The 13,301-nt window shown below is 40.3% G+C and overlaps 1 protein-coding gene across 2 annotated transcripts in view; it reads right to left on the reverse strand.

The window, feature by feature from the left end:
• ARHGAP44 (Rho GTPase activating protein 44) overlaps positions 1-13,301 on the reverse strand; it is a 148,526-nt gene that overhangs the window by 36,212 nt on the left and 99,013 nt on the right. For both annotated transcript variants that reach the window (XM_060080743.1, XM_060080744.1), the window contains exon 7: positions 9,538-9,655. In XM_060080743.1, the coding sequence (XP_059936726.1) occupies positions 9,538-9,655 (118 nt within the window). The remainder of the gene's footprint in view (positions 1-9,537; positions 9,656-13,301) is intronic.

Consider the following 13,301-nt stretch of genomic DNA (forward strand, 5'->3'; position numbering starts at 1 on the left):
TAACCGTGATTGATCTCATTTTTCATAATTCTTGACAGATTATAAACTTTGCCTGTGGACATTCCCCCGTTTCCCAACCACGGCTCTAGAGGATGAATAAGCAGGAAAAGAACACCTAAGCCAGTGTTTTCCCAGGGCGTTTACTTAACACGTGGGCTACATCAAGAGTTAGGAAAGCTGGAATGGGGGAGTGATGTGCAAATTACTTCCCTACATCTCTGTGGCAGGCACCACCGTCCGAGGCAGCCCCGCCAGGTACAAACTGCGCTTCTGCTTTCCTCGTCTTGCCGTTTCTTCCCTTTGATGATGCTACCTGCCTTGCTCTCCTTCATTCTCAATTCTGATTGGTTCCCAGCATATGGGAAAGAAACAGAAACACACCAAGTTGTGGGAAGCTGGGTAAGACAGGTGGGCAGGGGAAGGACTGCTGATTCCAAACTTGGCAAAACCTGGGCTCATCCAACATCACACACAAATCCATAGCGTGAACAGTCCTCCACCACTGAGCTTCCCATGGGACCGAGAACAATGGCTGAATGCTGTGTTTGGTTCTGGAAAGTGTACTCTCCAAGGAGGACAGTTGTCTCTCTCACAGAAACACTCCCTGCAAGGTGCGATAAAAGTGCATCTTGAGCGGATGTAGACTTTGTCAATAACCGTATCTTTGGACATGTCACATCTCTAAACTTGTGTGTGCAAGTCATGTGATCTCTGACATCCCTCCCTATTTGGTAGCCTTGAGGTAGATTTCAGAAGAGATGCTTAGTTAAGGAGAAAAGAGTCTATAATGTTCAAGTTGAAGTACCATGAAAATATCACCCCAATGCTTAGAGCAGCACTATTTCCAATTGCCAAGATATAGAAGCAACCTAAGTGTCCATTGATAGACCAATGGATAAAGAAGATGTGGTGTATATACAACGGAGTACTACCCAGCCATAAAAAAAAAAGAATGAAATCTCACCATCTGTAACAATGAACAGACCTAGAGGGCATTATGCTAAGCGAAATAAGTGAGACAGAAAAACAAATACTGCATGATCTCATAGGTCGAATCTAAAAAACAAAACAAAACAAAAACAGACTCATAGAGAACAGTAGTTGCCAGAAGGGAAGGGGTTGGGGGGGTGGGGAAAATAGGTGAGGGGGATTAAGAGGTGCAAACTTCCAGTTACATAATAAAGAAGCCATGGGATGTAATATACAGCACAAGGAAGATGGTCAATAATATTGCAATAACTTTGTATGGGGACAGATTGTTACTAGACTTATCGTGGCGGTCATTTCATAATGCATGCAAATGTCAAATCATCATGTAGCACACCTGAAACGAACATGATATTGTATGTCAACTATATCTCAGTAAAAAGGAAGAAAAAAAAAAACAGCACAAGAAAGCTGACCCAGATGCTGAAGGAATTAAAGCAGGCAATACATGATTCAGGAAGAGAATTCTGCACCGACTGCAATAACCTCAGCAGCTTCTCCAGCTGCCGATTAAGCTGTTCTCAGTGAGCACGGGGACGGGAGGAGTAACCTGCTTCCTTTTCCAGTATCCTTGACAGGCAAACATCCTTAAAGCATTCTTGTACACAAGACAATAGAACCAAGATCCCAATTTCAGAAGAGTAGCTACCAAGAGTTCAAGGTAACTTTCCCAAAGAATAAAAGGGGCTCTAGGACCACCCATCTCAGTTCCCTTCCACCAGAGCATCCCTACCATGAATGCCTCATCTGTCAAAGGTGCAAGAGAAAGTGGTTTTGTTAGAACTCAACCTTGTTTGCCATCCCCCCAGCAGCCTTGGTCTGGAAACATCCATCGCCAGCCTGACAGGCCTCAGGGAGATATTTCAAGTCAGGGAAAAACAAAGGGTGGAGTGATTAAAATGGCTCAGCAGACAGAGGAAAGGAAGGGAGCCTCTCGGAAGGGACTAAATGCCATAACAAATCACCTTCAAGGACTCAGCAGATGATCTCAGAAAAGTCGGGCCAACTGTGTGTGCCCGCAGGAACACAACAGGGTTTTCTAAAGGTACAATCACATTACCATCTTAGGAAGTTAAAAATATAGACTCCAAGTAAGCCACACAAGTGAGAAATAAAAGTGGAAACTCGAAATCAAATTTCTATTCATCTAAATAAATAAAATAAATATTGGGACTTCCCTGGCGGTCCAATCGTTAAGACTCTGCGCTTCCAATGCAGGGGGCCCGGGTTCGATCCCCGGTTGGGGAACTGAGAATCCACATGCTGCGCAGCACGGCCAAAAAATAAAAATAAATAAATATTAATCTAAATTATTTATAATTATCAATAAATGTTATTAATTAAATTTATTTTATTCATAGATATCAACAGAATATTTTAAAAAATAAATTCCCATTAATCTAAATCATTAGTGAATTTTCTTTATAAAGGGAAAAAATCTTCCATTAATAATCACCAGAATTTTATGTATTTAAAAAATCATTTGTTTTCTGATTTTGCAACAGATCCATACTCAAAAAAATACGAAGTGAAAAAACAAATTCACCTGTATTCCCACCACACAGAGATAACCGTGCAGAGATAACCACTATAGATACTGACATTTGCCCATTTTGTACTTATTTTAATCAGTCATATGATTGCCTGGTTTACAAAAAATGGCATCAGACTGCTTGGTAGCTCATTACCCCCCCCCCCCCCCCCCCGCAGAGAAACATGCTTCCTATTGGTCATGGCATTTACTGTATGGATGGACTGACTGTTTCTTTTGCTGGTTATTGTGTTTCTAATTTATCACTATTATAACAACACTTGAAAAAGCATCTGTTAATACAGTTTTCCACCCATCTCTTGATTATTTCTTTGGATAAATTCTGCAGTTAAAATTAATTCTGATTGTATAACTCCTCAGAGTTAACTTAAAGAATATTAGAAAGATAATTATGAGTTGGGAAATTAGATCTTATGCATTATACTGCTGAAAGATCAGAAAGATCACCATTGGGGCTTCCCTGGTGGCACAGTGGTTGAGAGTCCACCTGCCGATGCAGGGGACACGGGTTCGTGCCCCGGTCCGGGAGGATCCCACATGCTGCGGAGCGGCTGGGCCCGTGAGCCATGGCCGCTGGGCCTGCGTGTCCAGAGCCTGTGCTCCACAATGGGAGAGGCCACAGCAGTGAGAGGCCCGCATACCGCAAAACAAACAAACAAACAAAAACAAACAAACAAAAAGAAAGATCACCATTTATACTACAAGAAGTAATCCATGAGTTCTGTTTGTTTTCTGTAATAACCATTTAATTCTGTTTAATCACAAACAAATTTATAGAGGAAATTTAAATAATGTGTTTTTAATTTGTATTTTTTGATCAAGAGCTTAACTTTCTTCTACCTTTATTACCTATTTGTGTCATCCACTGTCAATTCCTTGTGACCCTGAGTACCTATTTTCCTATGAGAGTCTTCATCTATTTCTTATTTATAAGATTTCTAAGAGTTTTTTAGATTGATGAGACCATCAGTTTTATCAAATACTGCTAATATCTTCCCCAATTTTCTGTTTGAAACTGTAACTTATTTTTTTTCCAGTACTGCATTTTTTTAGGGCTTCTGTAAATAGTAGTATGTATGAAATTTTTCTCTTTACAACTTCCTCCTTTGGTAATCTGCTTGGTGCTTCTCAACCAACAATATAAATATCCATATATATATATATATTCAGTAGAGAATATGACATTTAAATCTTTAATAAATTGGGAATTTATTTTGGTACTTGTATCAGATACAGATTTCTTTTTTCAAAGAACTAACCAACCAAATGTCTGAGAATTATTCACGAATAGATTGTCCCTATGGATTACATATCTCACAGATGAAACATCTCATATACTTGGATTCTGGATTTTCTTCTGGCTGGGAGGCCTTTTTTTTCCCACTGATGTATTTATTTTTTTAAATAGTACCTATTTTAACTACATAATCCTATAATACATTTTAGGAGATAATAATTCAAAGCTCCAATAATTCTCCCACCATAACTTTAGAAACCTTTTACTACCCTTTGAAATATTTATTGCAATTTACCACAATCAAAATACTACACTTGTAATCAAAATAATTTGGGGGAAATTCAATTTGTATAGTATTAACTCTTCTCATCTAAAAACACCTCTCAGTTTTATAAAGCCTTCTTTGATTTTCTTAGTAATATTTTATAATTACCCTATATTACAAATGTTATGGTAGGATTTTAGATATTTCTGTTGTTAAAAAAAAATCCCCAAGATATTTATAAATACTGGTCTCTTAAGTACTTTTTCTTGGTAAAAAGCGAAACTTTGATTTTTACTGTTGACTTCTGGTTTCCTATTTGGCACGTAGAAGCTCAGTCCTAACAAACGTAAAGAGCTGCAAAAAACTAAAAAATCAACAACTCTTTTTAGATCCATCAGAGAAGTGAGGGTACAGGGCAAAGCACTGCCCCCAAACCAGAGAGGCAGACAGGTGAATACGAGAATCACTACTTACTGGAGAAGAAATCCGGGAGCAGAAACCTCCGTAGTTTCAGCAAACCCTGAACTGTAATTGACAAACCACAGGAGGCTCACGGTGGACAAGTCTGAGAATTAAAAACTCCAGGGAACGGGGGAGCCCTCACACTTTTGCTGAGTTAAGTTCTCACAGTGAACATCAGAGAAAAACCCTCTTTAGCTTTTGCCAAGTGGAAGAGGAAAGGTACCATTTTGAAATGTACTAGAGCATTCTACTCTTAACAAGACCTACCCTTAGGAGAAACTTTTTTTTTTTGGCCGCGCCGTGCGGCTTGTGGGATCTTAGTTCCTCAACCAGGGATTGAACCCGGTTCAACCCCATCTCCCTGTTCATCCTAATCACAGGGCTACAAAATGCTTCCCTGGCTCCCACACCTGACTACTACATCACTAAAGGCCTACTTACCTCAGTTCCCTTTACCCAGTACACACTGTGTCCACCTTTCGATAAAACTTGCAAGGCATACTAAAAGGCAAAAACACAGTTTGGAGAAACTGAACCAGAGTCAGATGTGTCAAGAATGTTGGAGTTATCAGGCTAGGAATGTTTAAAAATATGATTAACATGCTAAGGGCTTTAATGGAAAAAGTAGGCAGCACACAAGAACAGATGGATCGTGTAAGTAGAGACATGGAAATTCTAAGAAGGAATAAAAAAGAAACGCTGCACCTGCCCACCTGCCCCAGGTACCAGCAGGTTCCATCTTATGGAACCCACCTTGACTTGGTTTTCCTGGATCTAAAGTTCTCTGGGTCTAAAGACAAATATCGTATATTAACACATATATGTGGAATCTAAAAAAATGATACAGATGATCTTATTTGCAAAGCAGAAATAGAGACACAGACGTAGAGAACAAGAGTTCTGATACCAAGGGGGAGGGGAGAGTGGGATGAACTGGGAGATGGGGATTGACATATATACACTATTGATACTATGTATAAAATAGAAAACTAATGAAAACCTACTGTAAAGCACAGGGAACTCTACTCAATACTCTGCAGTGACCTAAATGGGAAGGAAATCCAAAAAAGCTATACGTATCTATGTATATGTATAGCTGACTTGCTTTGCTGTATAGTAGAAACTAACACAACACTGTAAAGCAACTACACTCCAATAAAAATTTTTTTAAAAAAAAGAGCTCTCTGGGTCTAAAGATCTGGGGAGCTCTGCTTGGGCCTTGCTGTGCCTAAACATAGGGAAACCAGACTGCCACCTTGCTCACCTTCAGCCCACAAACTTTCCTTTTGCTGGGCTACCACAGTGTAGGAGATCCAGCTGAGAAAATACAAAACCATGAAGATAGAAGAGGAAATGACCCAATTAGGGCAACCCAGAAAGGGAAGGGAGGAGGACCACAGTGGATGTTTAGAATAGCTGGCAGCCAATGAAGTAGAAATAAAAGAGTAGTCAGAAGAGAACTTTAAAGAAAACATCAGTGCCTGCTCTCAAGGGGATCTGCTCAGCACACAAATAAAGCTGCCGAGAGCACAATGAGTGGTTTTATCCACTGGATATGATCATTCTACAGTTCATGTAATGAAACAGAGGCCACAGACCAGCCAAGATAGCTATGAAAGAGAGTGGGAGTTATTTTGCTGAATATTATAATTGCTATGAAGTCATTAAAAGAGAGATTGCACAGTATTATCCTAGGAACAGACAAGCAGATGAATGGACTACAGAGCCCAGAAATAAATTTGAGGAATCAGAGGATATGAGTTCACTTCAGGGGGAGGTGGCTTACCTAATAAATGAATTACTTCTTCATATGGGGGGAAAAAACCCAAATCTCCTGCACACCACATACAAAAATAAATTTCAGGTATATTAACATGCACAAAATAGGTGTATAAGATGCATTAAAGACATTAAAACAAAATTAAAGAAGAAAAATTTCTTAACCTTGAGGTGGACGGTGCCTGATGGACCACCTGGGGTCTTCTCCCATACAAAGTAAATACAGATATATGATCACGTTCTTAATGGCAGACATCAATATAAACAAAAATCAAAAGACAACGGCAGATTGGGAAAAGTATCTGCAGCACAGCAGATAGAAGAAAGTTTAATATCTCTAATTATACAGAGAACTTACACAAATCACTATTAAAAACAATAGAAATACTGGTCCAACTGCCAATACAAATAGACAATTTGACAAACTAAGAAGGTCTAGAAATATAGAAAGAATGTCCAATAAGTACACAAAGACATACTTAGGACCACTAACATCCTGGGAAATTAAAATTATAATAACATAGGGATAGCTTTTTTTCCCTCACTGGACAGGCAAAAACTGAAAACAGGAAGAACATACAATACAGAGAAAGATAAAGTGAAATGTCCAATTCTGTATATTAGTGGTGGGAATATAAATTGCAGTTACCTTTTAAGAGAGGTAAACTGGAGCTTTCCTGGTGGCACAGTGGTTAAGAATCCTCCTGCCAATGCAGGGGACACAGGTTCAAGCCCTGGTCCGGGAAGACCCCACATGCCGCGGAGCAACTAAGCCTGTGCGCCACAACTACTCAGCCTGTGCTCTAGAGCCCGCGAGCCACAACTACTGAAGCCTGCATGCCCAGAGCCCGTGCTCCGCAACAAGAGAAGCCACAGCAATGAGAAGCCCGCACACTGCAACAAAGAGTAGCCCCCGCTCACCGCAACTAGAGAAAGCCTGCACGCAGCAACGAAGACCCAACGCAGCCAAAAATGAATAAATAAATTAAATTTTAAAAAAAAGAGAGAGAAGTAAACTGTCAACATCTATTAAAACTTAACTAGTATACATAGTCTTCTACCTAAAAAGATCACTTTTGGGGATCTATCCTATAGGGGAAAAATGTTACCAGTGTATAAGAATATACATAAAACGATGTTGATTATATCATTTTTGTTGATGGCAAAAAACAAAGAAACAAAACACATTAGTTTGAATATCTATCACTAGGAAAAATAGCTACATATATCATGGTAGATACCTCCCTACTAAGGAATATTGTATACATTATTAAGAAGACTAAGTTGGATCTACAGCTACTAACCTAGAGAAACATCCAGGATGTACTGTTAATTGAGAAAAGTGATAGACCAATAGAAACAACATGACTGTTTTATAAACACACACATACACACAAACACAAAACAAGTACCTAGAAAAATGCTATATATGAGGGCATATTTGTATGATTATAAAAAAGAAAAAAGGGTGGGAGGCTATGTAACAGGTCCTAACACTTACTTCCTTATCCATATAACTTTTATGGCCACTTGGCACGTCACAGGGCACACTGTTCACAACAAATCTTAATAAATATTGTTGAGAAAGGCAAACTGGTCACCTCCTTTGCAAATGGAGGGGTTGGTTGGTTGGTTGCTGGGTAGGAAGGGAAAGGATTATTGGTGTTTTCTTAATATATTTTCAAATTTTTTCCACTGGTTTTGGTGAACATGCAATACTTTTGTAATCTCTGAAAAGGAATTTTAATATATTTTTTTGGTAAAAACAGCCTATGTAAGAAGCTACCCAAGACTGAGTGAAGCTATTAAACTTTTACTCTAATGCGTTTGGATATTTGCATTCAGCAGCTCCCCTCACCACTTTTTTTTTTTTTTTTTTTTCATTTCTGGCCACTCCGTGAGGCTTGTGGGATCCCAGTTCCCCAACCAGGGATTGAACCCAGGCCACAGCAGTGAAAGCTTGGAATCCTAACCACTAGGCTACCAGGGAACTCGCCAGCAGCCCCTCTTAACATCACCCTGCTGTGTCTAGTGAAGAAGGAATTTTGCAAGAAACAAGATTTAACTGAAGGACGTGAACCCATGGTAAATGGGTAGAGAAGACACAGAGTAAAAGGGAAATCAACATGAGAGAAGAGTGACTCTTCACAAATAGCACCAGCTAGATCTTTGCCATAGACACAGGAATTCAAATGAGAAACCAGCTTTACTCACAATGAGTCTTGGGTCTGAAGTACTGGTCTAACTTTGCTTGGCTCCATAGAACTGGAGGCTGAGAGATAGCAAATCCTTTCAAGATAGTTTTGATGTTTCTAACTCCAGAGAGAAATTCTATCTGACTGTGAATGTCACCTGAATGCAAGGTCTGAATCACCTGTACAGGGTGGTCATAACAGCAGAAGCTGATGGACAAGGTAAGACTCGAAAAAGCCACAAAGAACAAAGATGTATGCATGCAAAGTGGCCGCTCTCCTGTAAAACTGTATGTTAGGAAGACAACAGATACCAGCATAATTCCAGAAATGTGGTATTTTTGTTCCTTAGATCCAAACCAAAACTGGCATATCTGCACGTATACAGATGTACATATACACAGAGCATCAAGAATGGGTATTGCTGACAAAGCTCCATAAAAAGTTTGTGGGGAAAGTAGATGAGAAACATTTGCACATGGGTGATGGGGGAGGGGCACCTATGATGCCCGAGGGCAGAGGCACACTTTGTAGAACGAGGTCCTCCTCTCCTGACACGTGGAGGGTTTTCTTTGCTGCAAGCGTCTCCTTGGCTAGCATTTCAACTTCATAGATACATGTGTGTCTCCCACAAAGCAAAGGACTGATAAAGCGACTCAGGAAACAGTAAAAGGCAAACAAGAAAATAATGAAATATCAACAGGGAGTCAAGGCTCATCTACTGTCTAAACTCTCGACGGTTCTGGGTGGCCTAGAATCTATGATTTGGGGCTCAGCTGACTGACAAAATCTTCGTGGAGAAACCGAGGCCATTTCCTCTTTGCCTACCACGCAGAAATATCAGTGATCACCCACTGCTGTCCCCCCGCATCCAGGCCACCATGAAAGCCCCAACTCTTAGGGCTCATGCAGGACTCTTTGGAGGTGTCAGCAGGCAAGCCTGGGGACACGGATTCAACCAGAGGCTCACTATTAGCGTTTTCATAGACCTCCAGCCAATAAAAAGGGACTCCCTTAGGGCTTCCCCATCTTTCTCAGTGGAAAGGAGCCAAGAGCTGGGTACCCTGCAAATCTCCACTCTGTTGGCAGACTCCTCCATCTCCTCCCTGAGGGCATCTGCTTTGGCACCTGCAGGCTGTAAGCTGCTGGACAAACCTGAAGACTTGGAAGTCTGCTGCCACCTGATGGGAAAGAGGAGACAAAGAGGAGAGGTGTGAGACAGGTAGAGAAAGCCCTGGGGACCCTGTGGGAAGCAGAGAAATAGCTGGTTATGAGTATCACCCAGGGAACAACACAGCCTCATTCCAAAGGAGAGATAATGAAAAGGTACCCAGTACCAGACCAGGAGAAAGGGGGCTCCAATGTCCAAAGTGGCAGGACTGAAGGAGGCTGAGGATAGCAGCCACTTCAGACAGAGCAAGGATTCCCCAATTTGCCATCATCTTCCCCACTGTCTTCTGAACACTCAGGCCAAATGACTTCACCACTACTTCCCCTGAAGCACGGTCCATGCCATTCCTATTAGCTTCCTGCCTATCCTGCGGGCTGTGAGTTTCGAAACATTCACCTACTTGGCTGAAGCCAGTCATGGGTGCTAAGTGAGAGGATAAGTGGGTAAGATTAAAACAAATGTGAAAGCAAAAGTCTCCACTGGTAAGCACTAAGCAACCTCTGATCAACACTGCGACACCTCATTCATATTTTCTTAAACATTTATTTCTCTGCAGAGAATACTGGCCTTCTGAGGGAGCCCCTTGGGAAACTTTAATGGGGAAGCACAAATATTTCTGGTTGCTAAGTCATTATCAAGGAATTACCAAAAGCAGGCCCTGAAAGAAGGTTCTAATTATGCTAAGATGCTAGTAGCTATAGCAGGGAACAGCAGCGGGCCTCTCCCCCTGAGGCTGTAAACTCAACAGCCTATAGGACTCAGCAAGTAGGAAAAATAAGTCAAATGGGTCATTATCTTAAAATCTCGTCCACTCAATCCTTTATTTCCTACTTGTGACAGGGACATGAGATATAAAGCTGTTTCTCAGCTCTAAGAAAAATCAGGATTTTTCTGATTTTTCTTAGAGCTGAGAAACAGCTTTATATCTCATGTCTGATCCAGCCAATGCCTGGCTGCAGTCTTGGGAAGTCAGGAGGAACAGGGAGGGGACGGGGACCTGGCAGGGGCTCACTGGAGGGTGATCAGGGCTGATGGGGCCCAGGCAGGAGGAGTGTGGCCCATAGGTTGCTGGATGTTTCAACTGACAAGCTGCGAACTGTCAAGTGAACTCATCAGATGAAACATGACAACAGATTAAATAGCATCCTCTGAAACCACGCAGGCCAACAGTGTACAGACCAAACCAAAGAGGCCTGTGGGCTCCATCTTGCTCTTGGACTGTCCATCCAATGTAGAGGCAAAAAGTGCAATTTTACCCTCATTTTGAGAATCAAGAATTGAATCACTAAGTGTCTTCTCTGTACAATTCTTCTTTCCTCTTGTGTTATGTGCAGGAAAAAATTAGAGAGTGGGGCATTATAATATCAAAAAAGGGGACATTAGTTCTCTTTGCTATTAGCAAAAAGTAACAAAATGAAGGATCCTCTGTCACTTAAAAAGCGCACCCATGTGAAATTTACTTAAAAAGGCTTTAGGACATCAAGCTGGCTTGAAGCTCCAGAGATGGACACATGTGTCCTGAGAAAGATTCCTCATCCAAGATAAGAATTCAAGGCAAATTAGAAAGGATATATTCTATTCCAAAATGTTAAGAAAAAAAAATCTAAGCTAACAGATAAGGATTAGTAAAAATTCCTGGGCAATTCTTTCTTATAATGGTTTGCTCTACAGAAATATTTAATTAATACCTCCCAGGCTTAGTCAAATAAAATATGAAATGTCATGGCTATGATTTAGATCTCAGATAATGAATACATTTCCATGGTTGATTATGGTAGATTATGGAGCTACAACCACCATCCCATTCATGCTACCTAAAGGAAAAAAAAACTAACCAATATATAAGTGTAAAAAATAAACAAAGTGGCCACAAACACTAAGCTGATTTTTAGGGTCTTATAGATCTGGATTAGATTTGTTTTTTAAAAAATCCAAATTACACTTAATATATGTATATTAAAATGAAGACATTATCCAAAGTTATCTCTTTCTTTTCTTCCCTATTCCCCTTTATTCCCCCTACCCCCAATTCTGTCCTGGTAGTTTAAAAACATACACCTTTCCCCTCCATTTATAAGGAATTTTACTTGTAATGGATAAGTAATCTACTTTGATATTATACAATAGTGATAAAATGCCCCCCAAATGGTCCCTTTGTGGAGACTGAATAGCAAAATATCAAGGGAAACTTGGAAACATTTGTATAGGTAGCAACTAACTGGGAAAAGTGCCACTAATCATGAATTTCGACAAACAATAAATGCTGGAGAGGGTGTGAAGACAAGGGAACCCTTGCACGCTATTGGTGGGAATGTAAATTGGTATAACCAGTATGTAGAACAGTATGGAGGTTCCTTAAAAAACTTAAAATAGAGCTACCATATGAGCCAGCAATCTCACTCCTGGGCATATATCCAGAGAGAACCATAATCTGAAAGGACACATGCACCCCAGTGTTCATTGCAGCACTATTTACAATAGCCAAGACATGGAAGCAACCTAAATGTCCATCGACAGAGGAATGGATAAAGCAGATGTGGTACATATATATATAATGGAATATTACTCAGCCATAAAAAAGAATGAAATAATGCCATTTGCAGCAACATGGATGGATCTAGAGATCCATCTAAGGATCTAGAGATCCTACTAAGTGAAGTCAGTCAGACAGAGAAAGACAAATATCATGTGATATCACTCATATGTGGAATCTAATTTTTTAAAAAGATACAAATGAACTTATTTACAAAAAGGAAACAGACTTATAGGTATCAAAAACAAATTTATGGTTATCAAAGGGGAAACATGGTGGGGAGGGATAAATCAGGAGCTTGGGATGAACATACATACACTACTATATATAAGATAGATAACCAACAAGGACCTATTGTATAGCACAGGGAACTCTACTCAATATTCTGTGATAACCTATATGAAAAAAGAATCTAAAAAACAATGAACATATATGTATGTATAACTGAATCACTTTGCTGTACACCTGAAACTAACACAACATTGTAAATCAAGTATACTCCAATAAAATTAAAATATTTTTAAAAATCATGAATTTCAAGGAAGGATGATCTTCTCATTCAGAGGCTCTTATAAGTAAACTCAACAATTGTTCTGCTCTGTTAAGAGAAGAAATAAGGCTTCTTGTCCAAGAAGAGTTTGAGCTTTGAAGTTTGAAGAGTAGAGAGTTCATTTCTTCCCACTAAGGTAGCTGAGGTGACCCCATCATTCTCTGGGAAAGATGCCATCAGTCTACGATTTGGGGATGGTGAAGACAGAATACAAGCTTTAAGGAAAGGCTAATGGAAAGAAAAAGGCCAGAAATAAGGGTAAGATGTTTCAGAGACCAGGAGAAGGGTAAGAGAAGGCAAACTCAAGATCAGTTCAGGGTGACAGGAAGTCCGGAAGAAGTTTGGGAAGGAAACAGGAAAGCTGCTTTAGTGGGACATTTATTGTTTCATCTGCCCAGTCTTCTCCGCTCCTCTGCCTTTGGCATCCTCCACTTTCTGAGGTCCCGGCTCAGAAGGAGGATGCTACAAGGAATAGACCCTAATGTATGCAGACTGACCAAATGGGGAAGTGGGGTGGGGTAGAGGCGGGGGCAGTGAGAACCCAACTGCTCCTCCAAGAGTAGCTGGTGACGT

Source organism: Mesoplodon densirostris, chromosome 18 (genome assembly GCF_025265405.1).
Source record: "Mesoplodon densirostris isolate mMesDen1 chromosome 18, mMesDen1 primary haplotype, whole genome shotgun sequence".
NCBI classification, from domain to species: Eukaryota; Metazoa; Chordata; class Mammalia; order Artiodactyla; family Ziphiidae; genus Mesoplodon; species Mesoplodon densirostris.